General features: G+C 56.6%; 1 protein-coding gene across 1 annotated transcript; it reads right to left on the bottom strand.

The window, feature by feature from the left end:
* Positions 1 to 1,349: 1,349 nt before the first annotated feature.
* Positions 1,350 to 13,576, bottom strand: EFNB1 (ephrin B1). The gene is made up of 5 exons (XM_045996201.1): positions 13,432 to 13,576; positions 4,629 to 4,906; positions 3,735 to 3,827; positions 3,418 to 3,546; positions 1,350 to 3,256 (listed from the first exon to the last, which is right to left on the bottom strand). Exons 1-5 carry the CDS (start codon positions 13,557 to 13,559, stop codon positions 2,844 to 2,846), a joined length of 1,041 nt encoding a protein of 346 aa, XP_045852157.1. The 5' UTR covers positions 13,560 to 13,576; the 3' UTR covers positions 1,350 to 2,843.
* Between the last annotated feature and the right edge of the window lie 6,043 nt (positions 13,577 to 19,619).

The raw sequence follows: 19,619 nt of genomic DNA, 5'->3' as shown, positions 1-19,619 counted from the left end.
GCTAATAGCAGGGGACCACCCAAGGACATTGAGTTGCAGAAGTGCATGAAGGGCTCAATCAAGCCGGGTCAGGCTCCACCCCAGTTAGAGATATCAACCTGTCCTGAAAACCAAGCCCTGGTTAAAGACCCCCCGACCCAGGCTAGGGGCCCCACTCTAGGCAGGCAGTCAAGTAGCAGAGGCCCCATCTGATCCAGGCACTTCCTTTGGTTAATGAGAAACCAAATAAACAGCCTCTGCCCCAGCTGGCTCCAGGAGCACCCCAGCCGGGCCCAGCCCTGCTCTAGCCCAGCCTCCCTTCCCTTCACCCTACAGGTCCCATAGCTCTCCTCCCCCTTCCTTCTCCCTGTGCTTCCCACTTCCCTCAAAGCCCTGCCTGCACCTTGGCTGGTTCTCCGAAGCCTTCCTGCTCTGGATCACTAACTAGCCCTCCCCTTCCTTCCTCTTTCTTCTTTCCTCTAGTGCCTTCTTACCCATTTCTAGCTACTGGAATCTCACTTGCCTCCTCTCCTGACATCTGCTTTGGCCAGCTCTACAGGGAGCTCCCCACCCCCAGAATGGAGCAGGAAGGCCCCAGGCCCTTGCCACTCTGCCTCTCTGTTGCAGGATTAGGGCCAGACCCTCCTGCACCATCAGCCTGTGGGAGACTGGGTGTTCATGGCTGCTCATGTCTGCTTAGCTCTAGGGCTTTGCCTGCCAGCCAGAAGCCCCTGAGTATGCCACAGTGAGGACTCTGGGGTAGCCCACCTCTGAAGACAAGAGAGGAAGATTCTTCTGGCTAAGAAGTGAACTGGGTGGCCTGAAGCAACCCCAGTCCCCAGTGGGCCACAGCTGAGGCCCAACTCTTAGAAAGTTATTTCTATCTACCTTTAGGTATCTTGAGGCAGGGCAGGGCCGGGCCTGCCAGCAGGGCCCAGATGTAGCTCCAGCCAGGTGGTGGCAGTGCCTGTGGATACACCCAGGTCCCCATGGGAATACCCCCTCCCCATCAACTCTCTCTAGCAGAGCCTAATGACAGGCTGGGCGGATGCTCATGGCCTGTGCCACGGAGGTAACAGGACAGACAGGGAGAAAGGGCTGTAGGCTCCAGCAGAACAAGAGGGCAGAGGAACTTGGGGTGGGGGTGGGGGGAAAAAGGACAGGCATAGGTCACCTGAAACAGCTTGCTCTACTAGGAAAGCCACCCTTTTCCCATACCTGCCCAGATCGTCAGTGATTTGGGCACAGGAAATCTTTCTCTCTCCCTCTCTCAATCTCTCTCTCTCTCTCTCACACACACACACACACACACACAAACACTCACATACTCACACCTCATTCCCCAATATCATGACACCATTTTACACCCATTTCTCCATGTGGTTAATTTTTTTTTTTTTAGTTCTCATTTTTTTTTCTAAGAAAAAAGCAACAAGAAAATAATTCAGAGTTTATACAAAACATCTTTACATTATTTCTTCCAAAAAGACTAGTATTTACACAAATGGCAACAGAAACAAAAACAAAAAACCCTTCCGACTGCCACCTGGAAGGGGCTGGCTGTTTCGATCCCTCTCCCACCTGGCACTGGGGTGGGCAGCTGGCCAGGAGGCAGTGTAGAGGTGGGTGGTGATAGGCCCAGCTCCTTCCATGGCCACTTGGGGAGCAACTACAAAGCGCACTCCAGTGGCAGTCTGTTAGCAGCCGTGCTGGCAAGGAGCCGGGGTCAAAGTGCACGGCGTGCTGGCCCAGCCCTGGGCAGCCTCTTCCTCTTTCCAGGCCCTGGCCCAAGATTGGAGGGGCCAGCAGAAGCTGGGTTGAGGGGGGCACCTGCCTGTGCTAGAGCCCAGACAGGAGCAGGCCACCTGGCTTTATACCCGCTTAGGTCTCTGCCCTGGGCCTCTGTTTCCCACTGGGCCAAAGGATGCCAAAGGTGAGAAGAGCACAGGGCAGGGAGGGGGAGGGGGAACTCCCAGCTCTGCAGGGCAAATAGCCACCTGGGCACCTCACCTCCCTCCACCCCCATGAAGTCATTTGCCTGCAGCAGCTCTCCTGTTCCCCAGGCAACAGCCAATTAAGACGTTAATTACCGTGAGAGTGAGGGAGGCAGGAGATGCCCAAGAATCCCACAAGGAAGATTTTTTTTTTTTTTTTTTTTTTTTGGTGGAAGGGTGGCAGCCACTACCCCATTGCCAAGATCAGCTTTGTAGAAGGAGGGTCAGGAGGGCAGGGTGAGATGCTTTGCCCAATGGCACTCTCATCTTCCCTCCTGGGCAAGAATAGCTCTGGCCGAGCCATCCCTCCCCCAAACACCAAGGAGTTTATAAAAGAGATACCATCCTATGCTTCCTGGCTAGCCACATCCTGCCCCTGTTCCCTTAAACTGGGCTGGGCCAGGCTCAGAAAGCCCAAGGAGGGGCTGGCTTTTACATTTTTCCATTTTTCTTTAAAAAACAGATGAAAATGAGTTGACAGCTAAAAAATGAACACAAAAACATTAAAAACAGTGATCATAGCGGACAAACAGTCCTGGGAAAGGGGGGAAGGGGGAAGGGGGGCAGAGCCGGGGGGCATCTTCCTGCCTGCTGTCCATCAGCGTCCAACCCTGTCCTCCAAGAAGGGGCGCCCCTGCAGAGCCCAGAGGCCTGGCCAGAGGGGGAAGGCACAAGAGCGTGGGGTCTGGGGGCACAAGCACCCCCATCCGAAGCCCGGGGGCAGGGCAAAATGGGGATTATAAAAGCCAAGAAACTACAAAACTAAATATAAAGGTGGGCACAGCTGGTCAGGGGAGGGAGCGTCGGGGAGAAAGGAGAGGTGCAGTCCTGGCCAACTGTCTCTCGGGGACCCGAGGCTGCGCTGGGCCCTCAGACCTTGTAGTAGATGTTCGCTGGGCTCTGGGGTGGCATCTCCTGGACGATGTAGACAGGGTGCCCGTAGTCCCCACTCACCTTCTCGTAGTGGGGGCAGTAGTTGTTCTCTGTAGTCCGTAAGGGGATGATGATGTCGCTGGGCTCGGTGCCCGCCGTGCCACTGCCCCCCTTGGGACTGGCCAGGGTACTGAGGGAGAGGGCAGGCGCCCGCTGCTGGGTATGCTTCCGGTGCCTTTTGCGCAACTTGAGTAACAGAACTGTCAGGAAGATGATGATGAGCAGGAAGATGACACAGCCAGCACCAACGGCTGCGAACAACGCCACCTTGGAGTTGAAGAAGCTGTTGGGGTCCCCACTGCCACCTCCGCTTGCCCCAGGGCCACTTTTCTCTTCCTGGTTCACAGTTTCTGAGGAAGGAAGAGGGAGGGGAGACGTGGTTGGCCACGGGTCCCAGGGACACACTGCCCATTCCTGGCTTGGCCCCGTCCTGCCTAGCTTCAGAGACAGGGACTGAAAGGGTGGCCAAGCAATGGCTTCTGCCGTTCTGGGAGACACCCACAACACTCACCATGCTTGCCGTCAGAGTCACCCAGGGAACCCCGGCCGCTGGGGGCCTGTGTGGCCATCTTGATAGTGTTGTCTGCCTCCTTGCTAGGCCGGCTGGTGGTCAGCTGCTCAGGCGTCACAGCATTAGGGTCTGGGGGTGGGGAGAGGATGGGTGAACCAGGGACCTCAATCATCTAGCACAAGTCAACAGTGACCTATAAGTCAGACCTCAGATACTCTGAGCCTATTGCCCCTTCCCTACTCCCGAAAGCACCCATACCCAGCCAGGGACATCTGTTGCAAAGGCTCAACTGGGGAGCCCTCACACCGGGCACTCACCTTGCCCAACCTTCATGACGATCTTCATGGTGCGTGTGCGGCACACGCCTCCCTCCCGGTTTTCCAGTCCCTCCAGGCTCCCATTGGATGTAGCTGTAGCAAGAAGGCAGAGAAGTCAGCAGGAGAGAAAGGTCTGCCCACACTACCTAGAAATCCTAGTGCTGTCTTATCCCATAAGAACAGAACTGGGAGTTGGGGGGGTGGCAAGCAGCTCCCAACTACCTGCAAACCTTAACGCCTGTCTCCCTTGCGCTGGGAACAGAGTAGCCAGCTTCAGCCCCAGCCCCAGCCCCCATCAGAGACTAGCACTTCCCCCAAGGATGCTACTCCTTGATCATGACCAGGCCTTAGCCCTTCTTTCTCAGTGGACACTAAGGCATCTTCCCTTTGGGCCATGTTGCTCAGAGGCAAAACAATCAGAACCAGAATCATGGGGGAGGCCCCTGCACAGACTGGAAGGAACCTAGTCAGGTGAACCGGGCTGGAGTCCCAATACTGTCCCTAACTCCCCAAGTGACATGGGGCAAGAAGCTCCTTTACCTCTTGGGGCCAATTTCTCATGAAGAGAAAAGCCTAACAGCCAGCTGATCTCAAAGAGTTCTGCCAACTCTGCCATTCCCGAGATTAGACCTTAGGCAGGCCAAGAAAATGAGAACTTCAGGTGGGCACCACAAATTGGGAGTCTTCTCCCACCCAACTTCTAGAGCCAAGGGGACTGGCAGCCACCCCCTTGGTGAATGTTAGGGCCAGAAATCCCAGGCCGGGTTGGAAGGAGAGCACACCGGTCTTCAGAGGGGTCCAGACCAGGACAGGCCATGTATTGGCACACTGTACTACTTAGAAACTTCTGCTGCTACCACATAAGAGAGAATCCTATGATGGGAAGGGACTTACAGGTAATGTAGTAATCATGGTGCTTCTTGAACTCCAGGCCCATGTAGTTGGGGCTGAACTCCTGGAACTTAATGGTGAAGCGGATCTCCTGCTCTGGCCGATTGCAGGTGACCAGCACATTGGGGTCAAGCACGGTGCTGCAAGCAGCCGCCTGCTCGGGCCGCACCAGGTACAGCTTATAGTACTCGTAGGGCCGCCCTGCTTCCGCTCGGGGGCAGATGATGTCCAGCTTGTCTCCAATCTTTGGGTAGATCACCAGGCCCTTCCCACTCAGGAACCTGCCCAGAAGGGAAGACAGTCAGCCTCAGGGTCGGGGGTCCTGGGCCCTCCCCTGAATTGGGGGCGCACACCATGAGGGCCAGGCTGAGCCTGCTAGGTGGAGATGGGAAGGAGAGGTATCTCGTCCTTCTACCATCCTCAGGCTGGGGTGAGGAGAGATGATCACACTGCCAGCAGGGTGTGGAAGGGGTGGCCCATGGGCAAGGCTGCCAGGCTTTGACGGCTCGGCAGGGTGGGTAGGCCATGCCTACCTGGGGGAGCCTTTTATCCTAATGTGGCATTTCCACAGGGGGCTGACATGGCCAATGGCGTCAGACTTGGGCTGCCTGGAGGTGGTGGCCCTGTTCTCCTCCCACCTCCGTCACACTTACATTCCTTCAGAGCCACTGCTACCATCTCCCCAGCACACGTGTGTGTGTGTGTGTGCAGATGCACACACACAAACATACAACGAGCCCATACATGTCTTAGCCACCACCCCTGTGGCTCCCAGACTACAACTGGGGGAGCTCAACCTGTCTGAGACCCAAGTCTTCTCTCCCATCCTTGCTAATCTTGGGCCTGATAGTGAGGGAGGAATAGGCATTGCTTGGAACCAAGGAGTAATGGGTAGTCTCTGGCGAGGTGCGACTCTACACAGCATTCCCCACTCCCCACAGCCCAGTGTCTTAGAGGGGGGGCACATCCAACCCCCATAGTGTGAGGACCTGAGTCCCCAAACTTGACTAGTCTCAATCCTAAAAAAGAACAGACGGAGGGGAGAAATGGCCCAAACACCGACAACAGATCATATAAGAGAAGGTCCCAGGAACCTCACACATCTGTGCTCTAATACCCCCACCTCCACATCTGCCCCTGTTATAGACCCTGAGGAAGCAGGACAAATGCCTTCTGAGCCAGGTTCATCTTCTAATTTTGAAGGCTGGGACCAGGGAGTAGCAGAGGGAGGGCAACTGCCCAAGCCCATCTACCCCTATCACTCTGTCCTTACATAAGCCCACAGTCAAACCATGGTGCTATCTTGGCCATTTCTGAGTCTGGGCAGGCTGAAGCTGGAAGCAAGGCAATAACATGGAGGAAGGAGAAAGCAGACAGACTTTGGAACCAGACAGACATGGCCCTTCCTAGCTCTGCGACCTTGGATGAGCTGTATGATCTCACAGAGTTTCAGCTTCTTCACTTATAAACTGGCAGTGGTAAGAGCCCTACCCATCACCCCTGCCCCAGGATTGTGGAGTGGGTACAGTGGTGCATGCAGAGTGCCTAGCACACAGTAGGTACTCAACATATTTCACTCCTGCTTAGAAACAGTCTAGTCTGCCACAAGGCAAGATACTAACAGCAAATGCCTATGACACCAGTCTTGGAGTTTTTTGAGGGGGGGCGGGGGCTGGCTAGGAAGAGAAGCTACAACCCCATCCTTGAAGATTTTTCTGTCTGCTGTGGGTCAGAAAAATAAAAAGGATCCATGCTTTAGCAACAGACAGTACCAGGCTATCTGTAGGTTATGTGGGAGGATGGTGGCTCAAACAGCAAGGGCTGGAGGCAGCGAGAGGAAGGAGACAATTCATCTGACAGGAGATGGTTCCTCAGAAGGAGCAGAATGCAAGTGGGTCCTGGCGGGGGCGGGAGTGGGGAGGAGGAGGAAGAAAATAAGAAGTTAACACAGAGCAAGAATGGACAGGAGTGGCTAGAACACAAACCCCAGGCCAGTGACTGGCCCCACAATTGGTAGAGAGAAGCAGAAGAGAGGGTGGAAAAGCTCAGCTGGGGCCAGTCTGAAAGGCCTCAAGTGTCACAACAAGTATCCCACTGGAGACAGACCTTCTAGCAAGGACAATGGAGGGTTGAAAGTAGCACTTCAAGGGAACAGAGCTGACAGCAGGAGAGCATGGCTCCACTTCCTGGGGGCCTGTTGCTTACTGGGGACCACAAGGTACAAGGGCCTGCCGGGAGCTCAGGGCCCTCACTCAAGGGAGGCAAATGATACCCAAGGAGGTGAGTCTAGACCAAGCAGATGAAGAAAGGCAGCCCTCCCTGTGTTAAACAAGGCTTCGACAAGCTGAGACCTGCCATCTTCCTCTACAGGAGGGTAAAAACCACAACAAGAAGGTCTTTCCCTTAGTACCTAGCTTTACTGCACTCTAGAGGGCCAGAAAGGAGGCAGGCATGGGAGGAAGGCCCCTATAAACACTAAAGAGGGAACAGCCTCACCCCATAATTCCCAAGGCCATTTTCATTTCCCCAGCCTCACACTGGGTCCACCCAGATAGCTGGATTTGATGACTTCTAACTTCTTAGAACCAGTGGAACCTCCAAGACCTACTGAGTCCAGGTCCCTCATATGAGGGATGGCGTGATCAGTTGAACATTCGTATGGAAGAGAGGTATTCCAAGCTGACTGGAGGAGGCTACCCTCGCCCGGGATGTTAAGCCCTAGGGCTCTAAGAAGACCTAAAGCCTTGGCTGAATCCTCACAGAGCTGCACTTCAACGAGACCTTCCATGGAGGTGATGGCAGGTGCACAGAGGGCATGTGAAGGGGTACAGGTCATCTCACCTCTCATGCCACTTGGCCCTGGCTTCTTCACCAGGGGCTTAGCTGTTCTAAGCACATCTAGGGCCGCTCAGGGTCTGGAGCTCTGGATATGAAACACAGGGCTTCCAGCTACTGGGGGCTCTACCTTGAATCCAGAGCCATCGAGGAAACAGATGTCTATACAGTGGATGGAGGAGGGGGTAGAAAAAAGAACTATGGCCCCTAACACCGCTCAGACTCTCTTCAACCTCAGCAAAAGACTTCATGAATATTCATCAGTTAATTTGCATAGCAGCTGGCAGAGGGAAACTCACCTTCCCCTAAAGTGCAGAAGGGAGAGGAGCCTGATGAGATCTGCCTTCCCTGACCCTGATCCCCTATAATGGTGCCTCTGCAGCATCTTCTCAAACATCAGGAGAACTGCTTCTTGGCCTATGAGAAGCCCAGGAAAGTGGCAAGGGGACATAAGGGGCAGGTGTGTAGCAAGCGAGAGCGAAGCCTGAAGCCAGGTACAACACTGGTCATACTATCCAGGTTGGGGGGGGGACCCTGCAGGTGTCCCCTCATACATGTCAGGTTAGGAGTAGGGGCAAGAGAGGAGGACAAAGAGATTGTCCCCAAGTTAAACTCTTTATCCCCTACTTTTCAAAAACTATTATCAGGCCAAGCTTTCTTGCCTGGGGCCACCCCCAGACAAAGCCCTTTTCTGGAAAATAAGGGGATTGACAAGGTCCAGCAGGAAGCCTGAAGCAGGTCGCCATGGTAACCCCTGGGGCCTTCCCTCCTCAGCTTCTGATAGCCCCAGGACCCCAGTGAGCCACCCCAGGGAGAAAAAGGACTTGGGGGAGGCTGCTGGAGCATTCCAGCTCCTTCTGATGGCCTACCTCTTCCCTTCCATCCTAGCCCAAGTCTCTCCCTCAGCCTTTCTGCTGAGCCAAGAAGTGCCACCATGACTGCTAGTTACAAATCCTGGGAGGTGAGAAGACTGAAGGGTCTGGGGCAGTAGCCTAGTCAGAGGCTAACTGCCCTCTTGCTTCCTTCGTCCCGCTGAGCCCCTCTCTGCCCAAACACATACAATCTGTAGTGGGGCAGCTTGCAGCTGTGGGGGTCATGCCCAGAAAGGTGCCCATGTTCCACCAGGCTCATGCTTTCCTTCCCTCAGGCTCTAGAAACCTGTGGTCAAAGAGTGGCCGAAGGGAGAGCCCAGTCCCAGGCTGCACCAGTCCAAGTTTGGTAGTAGACTCCAGCCACGATGCAGGGACCCCGGCAGCACCGTGCCTGTACCCACAGAGTGATAGGATGAGTGGAGGACAGACCCCAAGCCAAAGCTCAAGTCTGCTCCCATCCCAGCAAGGGTGGGGAGCCCCCAAATTAAAGGCTCCTCTTTCATTCCCCCAGCTCCACCCAGCCCCCGAGGCAGCAGGAGCAGGCCTGGCGTGTCCCAGCAGTGCCCGCCCAGGCGTGGGTGGGCAGGAACAGCAGCTGGGTCCTGGCACACACACACAGCACTGTCGGAGGCAGGGAAGCCAGGAGAGTCCCAGAGGAAGTCACCCTCCCCACCTACACTGAACTCTGCCCTCCCTCGGCCCTACCAGGCTCATACTTGGGTCCAATGGAGCCGGGCTCACACCCCTTTCCTTGTTGTCTGCTTTCTGTGTGATCCCTAAGAGGAAGTGAGGCTCCTGGCCCAGAGAGGAACCCAAGGTACCACTCTGAGCTCAGGAGGGAGAGTGCCAGGCAAGAGCTGACTGCCCCTAGTTCGGGTGACTGGAGCAGGCTGCTCTCAGAGGCAGGCCTAACCAAATCGAAGGAGGAAGCCAGGGCACTGCTCATCCCATGCAGGCAGGGCCTGAGTCACAAAGACAGATGCACGCACACCTGTGAGGTAAGAGGGGAACCCAGGGGCAGGGAGCCGGCTCCTCTTTCCAAACCCCACCTTGAATTCCTCTCTCCTAGATCCCGAGGGAGCAGGATGGCATGGAAAGAATGACATACGGCAAGCTCTGCCCCCTGTGAGCTGAGTCTAGACAAGTCACTTCCTTCTTCCAGGCACAGGCCTTCTCATCTGGAAACGGGCGGCGGTGGGCAGCAGGGGGGGCAATTCCTACTCCCCAGGGCTGATGGGAACCACCAACGAACTCACATAGGAGGATGCTTTGTAAGTAAGTAGCAAGGTGCTGCCTGACTGTTAAGTTGGCCTGCCAAACACAGTACCATTTAGAAGAAGCTAAAGGAGCTTCCATTCCTGGCTGCTGGCACCCCTGCCCCAAAATGCCCACTATGAAAACACACACAGGAGGGGCTGCTATTCCAGGGCCAGGAGTCCAGGATGTGGCTGGTGAGCACCGCCCCCCACCTCAACTTGCCTAATAATCACAGAGTGGACCCTCCCCCAAACCTGGTGTTGTCATGGCAATAAGCAGCCTCCTGGCTGGCCCACCCCTTCCACAGTCCCAACCCCAGAAAACAGTAGTGTCCAGGGCCTGTCCATCCCCATCCACCTGAGCTGATGAGGCAGCGGAGAACCTGAGGGGAAACAGGGAACCCTCCATTTAGCCCCCACCCCAGCCTCACAGGCCCTTCTTGCTTTGGCCAGACTGCCTGGGGTGGGGGTGGGGAGGGAGGGGAACAGGAAACTTTAGGAGCTGCTGGGTTCCCATCACTCTCAAGCCCCCACCTGTGGCCAATCAGCCACAGAGTAGAAGAGGTCAGGTCTCTAGCCGCCCCGGAAAGGGGCCCCCTGAGCTGGCCTCCCCAGGACTGTGAGCTGGAACAGCTGTGAGGGGGCTGGGACCAACATTTTGGCTCCTAGCAGGCAAGCCTGGGTTGGGGTCTGCAGCTGCCCCCACCCATGCTGGCTGGAGTCAAGGGTCCTGGACACCAAGCCGAACCCCCCCCCACCCCCACCTCCTTATAGGGAAGGTGTAATGTGATCTCAGGCACATTCCCACTCTCTGGAGGTGGGGGAACCTGAGTGGGGGGCAGGAAGGGGTCAGAATGGGACAGAGAGACTGAACTGCAGCAGCTGGACTTGGCTGAGGACTCAAGTGTGAGGCCTGCCGGCTGCCCCAAGCTCTCTGGGGAAGAGGCTAGGGGGAGGAGGCCACTCTGGGACCTTCTATCACAGCCCCCAACCCACCCAAGCACATGCATACCCTCTGGTTTCTCCCAACATGTAGTGGGACAAAACCTACTGCCCACCCCCCATGCTCATCAGGCAAATCTGACAAGAGAGGCAAAGGAGAGAGGCAGAAGCCCTCACCACCCAGGGACTTGCACACTGAAAGACCCCAGCACCAATTCTGGGAAAGAGCCTGGAAGTCTTAAGTCAGCGTTTCCTGCTCCCCTCTCTCAGTCAGGGCTGGGGCTGCATGCACCCTGGAACCTAGAAACATACCCCCAGCCCCACCACTTCTTTGTTTTGATTTCTTTTCCCCAAGAAGGAAGCAATTAAGCAAGGTTTATAGGCACTGGGAGATTTGAGTTGGGGAGGGGGGTGCCAGCTCCTGACAAGGCTGAGGAAAAAGACCAAAAGCAGGGAGGAAGAGGGGAGGGAAGAGAGAAAATGAGCCTGTGAGGGAGAGCACGGGCATGTGTGAGAAACAAAAGGACTTGAGAAAAAGAGGCAGAGAGTGACTAAGAGTGAGAGGGAGTGTGAGAAAGAGGGAGAGCAGGGCGAGCCTCACTGGAGAGGGAAGGTGAGTGAGGCTCACAGAGGGTGTGAGAGGGCGAACCAACACAGACCTGAGAGGGAGAACTCACGCAGGAGGCAAAGAGCGAGAGACAGGCAGAGAGAGACTGTTTATTTGAAAGGCTGTGGCAGCCTGAGGGTTGGGCGCGGTGGCAGAAGCAGCCCCTGGAGCTCTTGTGGAGCTGAGCGCAGTGCCTCCCTCCTGTCCTCCTGCCCAGCCCCCCATGCACCAACACACACAGACCCCTGGGCGTGGATGGAACTGGGGGGCATGCAGGGGCACCAACATCAATCCCCCACCATTCTTGGGATCTGCTCAATTACAGGATCGAATTTGTGCGGGTCGTACGTAGTCCTACTGAGTCCTCACTCTGCACCCAGATGCCTGCCCTCAGCCTGAAGTGGATGGTGGGGGGTGGGTAGAACTCAAAAACCTGGAAACTGGTCCACAGCACTAAAGGCTCAAAACAGAAAAAGGGAGAAGCTCAGAGAGATCTTGTTTCTCCCAGCACCCCCCCTCCCCCGCCCCAACTCTGCAGGAGGGCTCCTTTCCAGCTGCGGAGCTGCCTGCTATCTCTGGTTAGAGACCGGAGAGAGCAATTAGGTCACTCCCATGAGCCCCTATAATGGGCTACCCCAGGCGGATTTCAGCTATCCTGACTGGAGAGAGAGCATTTCCAGCCTCCACCTCTCCTGTAAGCAGGGGGTGGGGGTGGGGGGAAACTGGGCTCTTCACAACCCTTTCCCTTGAGTTAAACAGCTCAGGGCCCCCAGACTATCTTGACTCCCTGCTGTTAGGAGAGCGCTGCACCCAGTTTGGCTCCTGAGTGGGGGAGAAATTCTTGTCAATCCCTTTCCTTGTACCTTGCCTCCTTTCCGGAACCCTCTACACTGACCTTGTTTTAGCCATCCCATAAACCGGTAAATAGGACCCTACCTTAACCCAAGGAGAATAGAACTAGAGAAGCTGCCTTCTCCCACGCCAGGGCTGAGAGATGAACTGTCCCTGGAATGTAAGAGGCCAAGGCAGGCAGAAGCCCAGGAAGTTAGCCGGGGAGCCCAGGAGAGTGGAAAGAGATTACAGATACAAAAATCAGAGAGCACAGACGGCAGGCCAAAGCCCCCCAGTTTCCCACTAAGTAGGGGTATCCGCACATCACCAAGACCTCCACAAAACAGGAAGAGCAATCTTGACCCTGGATTCCAACCCCAGTCCTGAATGCCAAAAGAGTAAAAGGTCCAGAGGTCACTACACAGCCCCGGCGACTTCACTAGCAGCCCAGAAACCACTGAGCCACCGCCCTAAAAGGTGTGTGTTGTTTGGGGGTGGGGGGATTGTGAAGGGGAAGGAAGAGGAAGAAAAGAAAGGATCTCCTCTACATAGCTACATCCCCAGCCCCTTGGGAAAAGCTAAGCATAGCTTCCCAATCTGAGGGACATAGGGCGGGGGGGGGGGGCACAGCACCCGCACCCGCCTGGCCAGGAATCCTTCCATCCCCCCTCCACCCCCCCACACCCCGCCTCGCCAGCTCCGACGCCACTCTGCCTGGGCTGGCCCTCGAAGCTCTGCCACTGGCTCCATTGGACCCCCGACGGGCGCTGGATCGAATCCCCCTCCCCAACAAATCCCTCTCCCACTCCGCCCCTCTCCACCAGCCGCCTTTGTGAGCCTGGGAGCGGCGCCCGCCCTTCCACGGCCCCAGTAGGGAGAAAAGAGGGGCCAGAAGAGACAGCAGAGCGAAAAGCTAGGGAAGCAAAGAGAGAAGAAAGAGAAATGGAAATGGGAGAAGACCGAATGGGGATTCAGGCGCAGCCACCCGCCCCAAGCGCGGAGTCCCGAGCCGTGGTCCCTTCACAGCCAAACAATCGAGAAACCTGTGTTACGGCCTCGTCCCCCACCCAGGTCAAGCTCGCCCCTAAAGCGGCTCTCGGAGAAAACCGCCACGTTCCCAGGGGCCCCATAGGGGAATGCGTTCTCTCCCCCACCCAGGTCTCGGGTGCGCCCTCGAGCGCCCGAACTCCCAGCTCCGCCAAGCGCGACCATCCGACTTGATTCGGGACGTGCGAAGAAGAGAGCGGGGAAGCCAAGGGGTTACAACCCAGCCGAGTGCCCCCCACCCCACCCCGTCGCACCCCGCCCCACCCGCCCGCAGAAAAACACACTCGAAAACGCCAGAGACAAAATGGGGCGCCGCTCCTCCTCGAAACACCTCCCCACACGCACTCGGGGGCGCGTGGCCTCACCCTGCAGGAGTGCCTCCCACCCCCAGGGACCTGAGCCAATAAGTTACTCACTTGGGGTTGAGGGAGCTCCAGGACACAGGCTCCAGGTTCTTGGCCAGCGGCGTGGCGAGCCGGCACAGTGCCAACACGACCATCGCCACAAGCCACTTGCCGAGCCAACGCTGCCCAGGCCGGGCCATATTCCCAGGAGCAGGCTGCACTTGGGATCCCCTGGCGCCTCCTCAGCAAACTGGCCTCGCCTTCCCGTGCTGCGCTGCGCTCTGAACCGCTCAGGCGCCCATCCTCCGCAGTCACCGGCCTTGAAGTGCTCCCCTCCTGCCGGCTTCGGCGTCGCTCTTCTCCGCCCGGCGGGCCAGGAGGACTCACTGGGCAGCCGTCCCCAGCCCGGGCATGGGCCGCGGCCTCCGAGGGCTCGCTCCTCTGGTCTCTCCGCCGCACGAGGCGCGACGGGGGCTCTGCGCCCCCGGGTGATCCGGCCCGATTCCGCTGGGCTCCCCGAGACTGTTCGGGACTGCGCGCCCTCCCCCTGACTGGGTCTCCCCACTGAGGACTCGGTGGCCGCACCGACGTCTCGACTGTCCCGGGATCGACGCCCCTTGGAAGAAGTGGGAGTCTCCCCACAATGCGAGCTCAGTCCGGGGGCTCCCGGTCGGGTCGCCCTGGCACGGTCTCCGTTCCTCCAGGCCACACTGGGACTCTGGGCTGCGCGCCCCACCGACAGCTTCTACTTCAGCGGGGGCCCCGTTCAGTGTACTCAGAAGAGCGGGAAGACGCAACGGAGCGAGATAGTCCCATCGATTTGCGCTTCTGAAGCCTCGGCCGGGTCGCTCCGCAGCCCCGTCGCCGAGTCCTAGCTCCCTGGCGATTGCACCCGAAGATCTGCGGCCAGCGCGATTCTCACACGCCTCCCACTGCTGTCCAGCACGCATAGACTCCCCCGGCTGCCGCTGAGCTGTCTACTCCCCTGCTCAGGCGAACGCAAGGCCGACCCTACTCCTCTTAGCCAATAGGAAGCTCCGTCTCGGGGTCCTTGTCCCATGTCACGCCCCCAGAACAGGAAGGGGGCGGGGCTCCTGGGAGCTCTTAAGGACGCCGTGCACACGATGGCACCAATCTGAGAGTGCGGCTCATGTGGTTAGGGGTGGGTCGGGTTTAGTCCCGTTCCCAGAGCGCTCGGCCGGTGGGAAGTTGGCGTTCCTCAAGGGCTGTGGGCCTGCTCTCCTCTCGCGCGCCTAGTCAACACTCTGGCCCACTGAACCAGATAGGCCCTGTCGCAAGTATCCCGAGAACGTACTTCCATTCTCTTTATACAGGAACTCTGAAGTCCTGCTCTGCGCCCACCTCTGTGGCAAAAGTAGCGTGGTTGCTCCCCGTCCCATCTCACATAGGGCTCTGGTGGGCCTTCCTCCTTCTTACCTCACAATGCAGTGTCTGCTTGCACTTGGACAGATCCGATAGGTGATGGAGACTCAAGAGAGATCAAGTACCAGATGGAGGTGGGTGGGAGGTGCCCCCGGGGACCAGGCCTTTGGAATCTCAGCCTCAGGGGAGAGCTTTGTGGGACCTGGGAGCCCAAACTTAGAGTCTTGTCCTGTCTGAAGGGGCAGGCAAGACCCCGGAATAGGCCAGCGGGGATGTGAGGGGGCACCTCGATAAAGAAAGACACCTCCTGGGCAAAGAGGAAAGGGGCAGGAAGACGCCTTTTGAAAATGCAAAAGCGAGCGTCCTGGCCCCAAGACGCCAGACTCTAGGCCCTCCCGGCCTCGCCATCTGGGTCTTTGTCTCCCAGCCCTGGCCCATTTTCCCCGCCCCTCCTCGCTTCCTTGCTTATAACTTTGGCTCCATCCCATAGCTCAGACCCTCCCGGTCCGGCCCGCTCTCCTGGTCCGACCCCAACAGGCATACCCACGTGCTAATATCTCCCCCTACTGGTCTTCCATAGCACTGCGGGAGCCCGGGAGAAATAGGAAGCTCTCACCCAGGAGCTTGACACACAGAAACCTAGCACTTGACTTGAACTTGAGACTTAGGACGGGCGTGGTAGCCTTGGCAAGAACCGCGGTCCAGTATGGGGAGGAGGGGAAAGCACTAGGAGGAAGATCTGGGTTTGGGATTGGCTTTGGGATATAGTCTCCTTGCTGCTACTTGATGGAGACAGGTGAGCAACATTCCCAAAGGGTTCTACCGTTTACTAAACAGGTTCATGTCCTTATCGCACTCAAGTAGGTGTTTCTCACTGGATCCTAGGATGATCTCTTTGGCTTTAGAGTGGACCTGGATTTGAGGGGGGTGGAATGAGAAGGGAGAAGCTAGACCCCTCCTCCTTTTAGGGCCAGGGCCTGGAGGGCAAAAACATTCTGGGGGGGACAGAGACCAGTAGAAGCTAAGTCGGGTCTCTTACCTGACAGCTGGACCCCTTATTGGGGTGTGGACAAGGAGAGATGAGAACAAGGTACAAGGGCACACCAAAAGTCCAGCCTGGGGACTAGGATCCCTTGAAGTGTGTGTGTGGCACCTGAGTATGGAAAGAAGCCTGCTGCTTACTGAGTGCTGACTCATGTTAGATGGGTTTCCTCTCATAGTCCCTTGAGATAAGTTCCACACCCCCCATTTCACATAAGAGGGAAGACAAGGCTCAGGGAAGAGAAGTAGCTCCACTGAGGTCACTGAACTAATCGGTGGTAGAAGCAAGACATTCCCCCAGGCGTATCTGTCTCCAAAGCCTAAACCAATTCCAAAGCCTGTACCATACTGACTTGCCACATGTTCAGCCCCTTCTTGCCTACTTGCTTACGTTATTCGTTCCTGGTCAAAAGCTGGCTCATACTTGGAAGGGAGCAGCATCAGGATGGGTCAGGACTCTACTCTTCATTCACAGGTTGCTAGGCCTGGGACTATCCATCTGTGTTCCTGGCCACGTGTCAATGTTCCCACCTAAAATCACCACTACCAACACCAACACCAGCCTCACATTCTGCTGCCAACACGCCCCCAGTGTCTCTTGGGAGGCAAGCCCCAAACCAGGTCGGGGAAGGGGGAAATGAGGCTATGGTGCCAGACTTGGGAACCCTAAGCAACTCCTGACTGTGCATTGGCACCCCTAATTCTGGGTGGAGATGGCAGCAGAGGAAAGAGGAGAGGACTCTCTATGTTGAGGCCTGCTTTACATGCTAGTCACCGCTGGTCACAGCACAACCTTTTGCCTCAGCCTGTCCACTCCAGCTCTAGGGGCCTCAGTAGTAGGACCAGACCTACTCTCAACTGCAGCCAGGATCACTGACTCCAGGCCCTCACTGTCTGTGCCACGCTAGAAGGGCCTCAGATGTAAGGATTCAGACCCCTGAGGTAGGGAGAAACTACCCCCCCCCAAGGGGAAACTGAGAAGAACTTGGGATCCATGCAGCATGTGGATCCTCTCTTATCCAAGCCCTCACTGTTCCAGTAGCAGTCACACCCCTCCCTGGGCCTCCCAGATCAGCATCACCACACACACACACACACCCTCAATTTCTTTGGCCCTTGTCCTCGACCTGTCCTTGCCTGCTCTACACTCTGAGACGAGAGAGGTGAATTAACTTACCTAAAGCCCCACAGCCAGGAAGTAGAATGTCATGATTTTAACCTAGGCTATTGAGCTACCCAATTTGTGTTATAACCAATGACTTTCATGAGTCTACACTGATATCCCAAGGCTCTGGAAAGGAGTGTGTACCAAGGTGTGGGCCTTGCATACCAAAGGGTCAGAGCACCGAAAGCCTACCCCGGGCGCGGGGCAATGTAAGCTGGGTGAGCCCAGTGAGGCTAACAACCCTCTGTTAGATCCAGTCATCCCCAGCCTGCCCTAGGTCTCCTGTCTGTCCGCACAGAGACCCACAGCCTCTGCGCATACCCTCCTCACAGACACACACAACCATTCCCTACAGAGAGAGGGGGAGCTGTGTTTCTTGAATACCCACTGTATGCCAGGCACTGTAGCTGGGTACTTTCACCTTCGGTGCTGTATTAGCTGAGTTTAATTCTCACGACGTTCCCAGAGTAGACATTGATAGGTCTACTCTAGAGAAGAGAAAAACTGAGGCTCCAGGCTCAAATGGTCTGCATCCCCTCCCCACTCACCTCCGCTGGTGAGGCCCTCTCTTGAGCCCTGCTGGCTCATTCCCACTGTCCATTTCTCTCCTGTTCTTCCCTCTGCCCTCAGGGCTCTGCTGGCTGAGATTTGCTGCCATCTGTGTGGGACCCAGGCTGTCTTCCCTCCCCCACAAATACCTGGTGTTTCCCAAATCACTCTATCTCTGGGTTAGTCTCCGGGCAAACCCAGGGTGGGGCTGGAGCCCTCCTGCTCTCCCCCTTCTCCTCTCCTGCATGCACCACACCCCACGACTAGGTCAGATCCAGCCCCAGGGAGGTAAACCTTGCAAGTCTAGTTCCATGGCAGCCATGGCAGTTTTCAGTGGCTTGTGAAGGAGGGGGTGGTCCCCAAGGTTCAACCAGATTCTTAACCCCCAGTCTCTGCCCCAGCTTCACACCTGGTTTACAGATGGTTGCACTGAGATTGCCTTGATCTTCCAGGTGTCAACCTGGCCCCTGCTCAGGCTGTGGGTGGGATACTGGGGAAAGGAGGAGCCCATCTTCTGGAGATGGTCCTGCCTGCCCCTTCCCTCTCTCTTTCTTTATCCCCTCCTTATTCCACTTCATCCTACCCTGGACTTCTAGAAATCTCAGGTCCCATACAGGCAAGTGATCTGCCCCCGTCCCTGGAAAGAGCCTGGAACAGGACATCTGAGACGGAGAATGGCTAGGTGTGGCAAAGAAGGGGGCACAAGGGTCTGAACAGCAGCTGGGACCTTGGGTTCCTCGGAAGTCTTGTCTTTGGACATCCCTGCCCTCCTATGTCCTCTAGCAGTCCCTCCTGTCTTGTGCTCTCTAGCCCAGCAAGGGGCAGTCTAAGGGAGGGTTAATCCCACAACACTAGGGGTGGGGGCAGGCCTCCTGTTGTTCTGTCACTCTCCCATGAAGTGGAGAGTATGCAAATCAGGGCTGGGCCATTCATCACTGTCAAAGTCTCAGGAGTTTGGGGGAGGGGAAGCAGTAGTGCTCCCCACCTGTCACTGACCCCAGCCTGGCTCCCCATCTCAGAAGGCCAGCAGGCCTGGGGGAGGATGATGCTAGCTGGAGAAATAGCATCTTCGCCCAGTCCTGCTCCTGGCTCCTGGCTCCTGCACACTGGACATGTCAGGCCCCATAAATGCAGGGAATAGAGTTCCCTTGGAGGAACACCCGAAGCAGAGCAAACATCTGTACAACCCAAGGAGCACAGGGAAGAGTAGCTGCTTCCTCATCTCTCCAGCCCTCCTAGATTTGACCTCTCACCAGCCTATGAGCTAACTTCCTACATCCTACCCTGCCTCGAGGGCTAAAGGGTCAGCCCCTGGGCTTCCTTGACTGATAAACCCAGGCCCACTGATAGAGAGGTCATGAGCCCCTGGGGGCATCCTGAGGAGAGATAAGGGGCTGAACCCAGCTGGCCAGATACCCACTGGCAGATATATGGCACTGAGGCCCACCAGCCTCCAGCTGCCCCTTAGCCAACGCAGGCAGGACCTCTCACATTGAAACCTCCCCTCCCCGTTCACAACTTAGTCCATTTGATTTAGAGACCTCTCGTCCTACCTTCAGTCAGGAGGGTCCCAGTGTTCCCTCCTGGGCTCAGTGTACCTCCCAGTGAGTTCCCAGTTCCCTTCTAAGCCATTAGTCTCCCCACCTAGCCTCTCCCACCCTGCCCCCACCATACCTCCACCTCCCCAGAGGGCTGCCTAACTTGGGGTTGGGGTAAGACTTCAATTAAGGAACCACCCAGCACCTTACAGGATGCAAGCTTCTCTGGGGAACATGAATTGCCTTGGCCTGGATGTTTTTCTTTCACAGACCCTCTCCAGGACACAAAATAGAGCCGACAGCAGCCCCCAACCTCAGGAGGAATTTTCTTCCTTGGACTGGTGTCCTGGGAAGGGGTGGGGAAGTCAGGAAGCTGGGGGCTTCTGAACTAAGAGGTGATTAGGGCTCTAAAGGTGTGGGAAGGAGGAGGTGGGATTTCAGCGGTGGGGAAATGAGGCGTTAGGTAGGTTGTTGAATCAAAGGAGTAGAGTCCCCAAGGAAATTCTCTCTCCCTGGTAGCTTCCCTATTCCTCAATCTCTGCCGACCTCCAGCGGCCAGCCCCCAAAACTGCACCTAGCACTAA

Source organism: Meles meles, chromosome X (assembly GCF_922984935.1).
Source record: "Meles meles chromosome X, mMelMel3.1 paternal haplotype, whole genome shotgun sequence".
NCBI classification, from domain to species: Eukaryota; Metazoa; Chordata; class Mammalia; order Carnivora; family Mustelidae; genus Meles; species Meles meles.
This window is presented reverse-complemented; position numbering and strand designations above follow the sequence as displayed.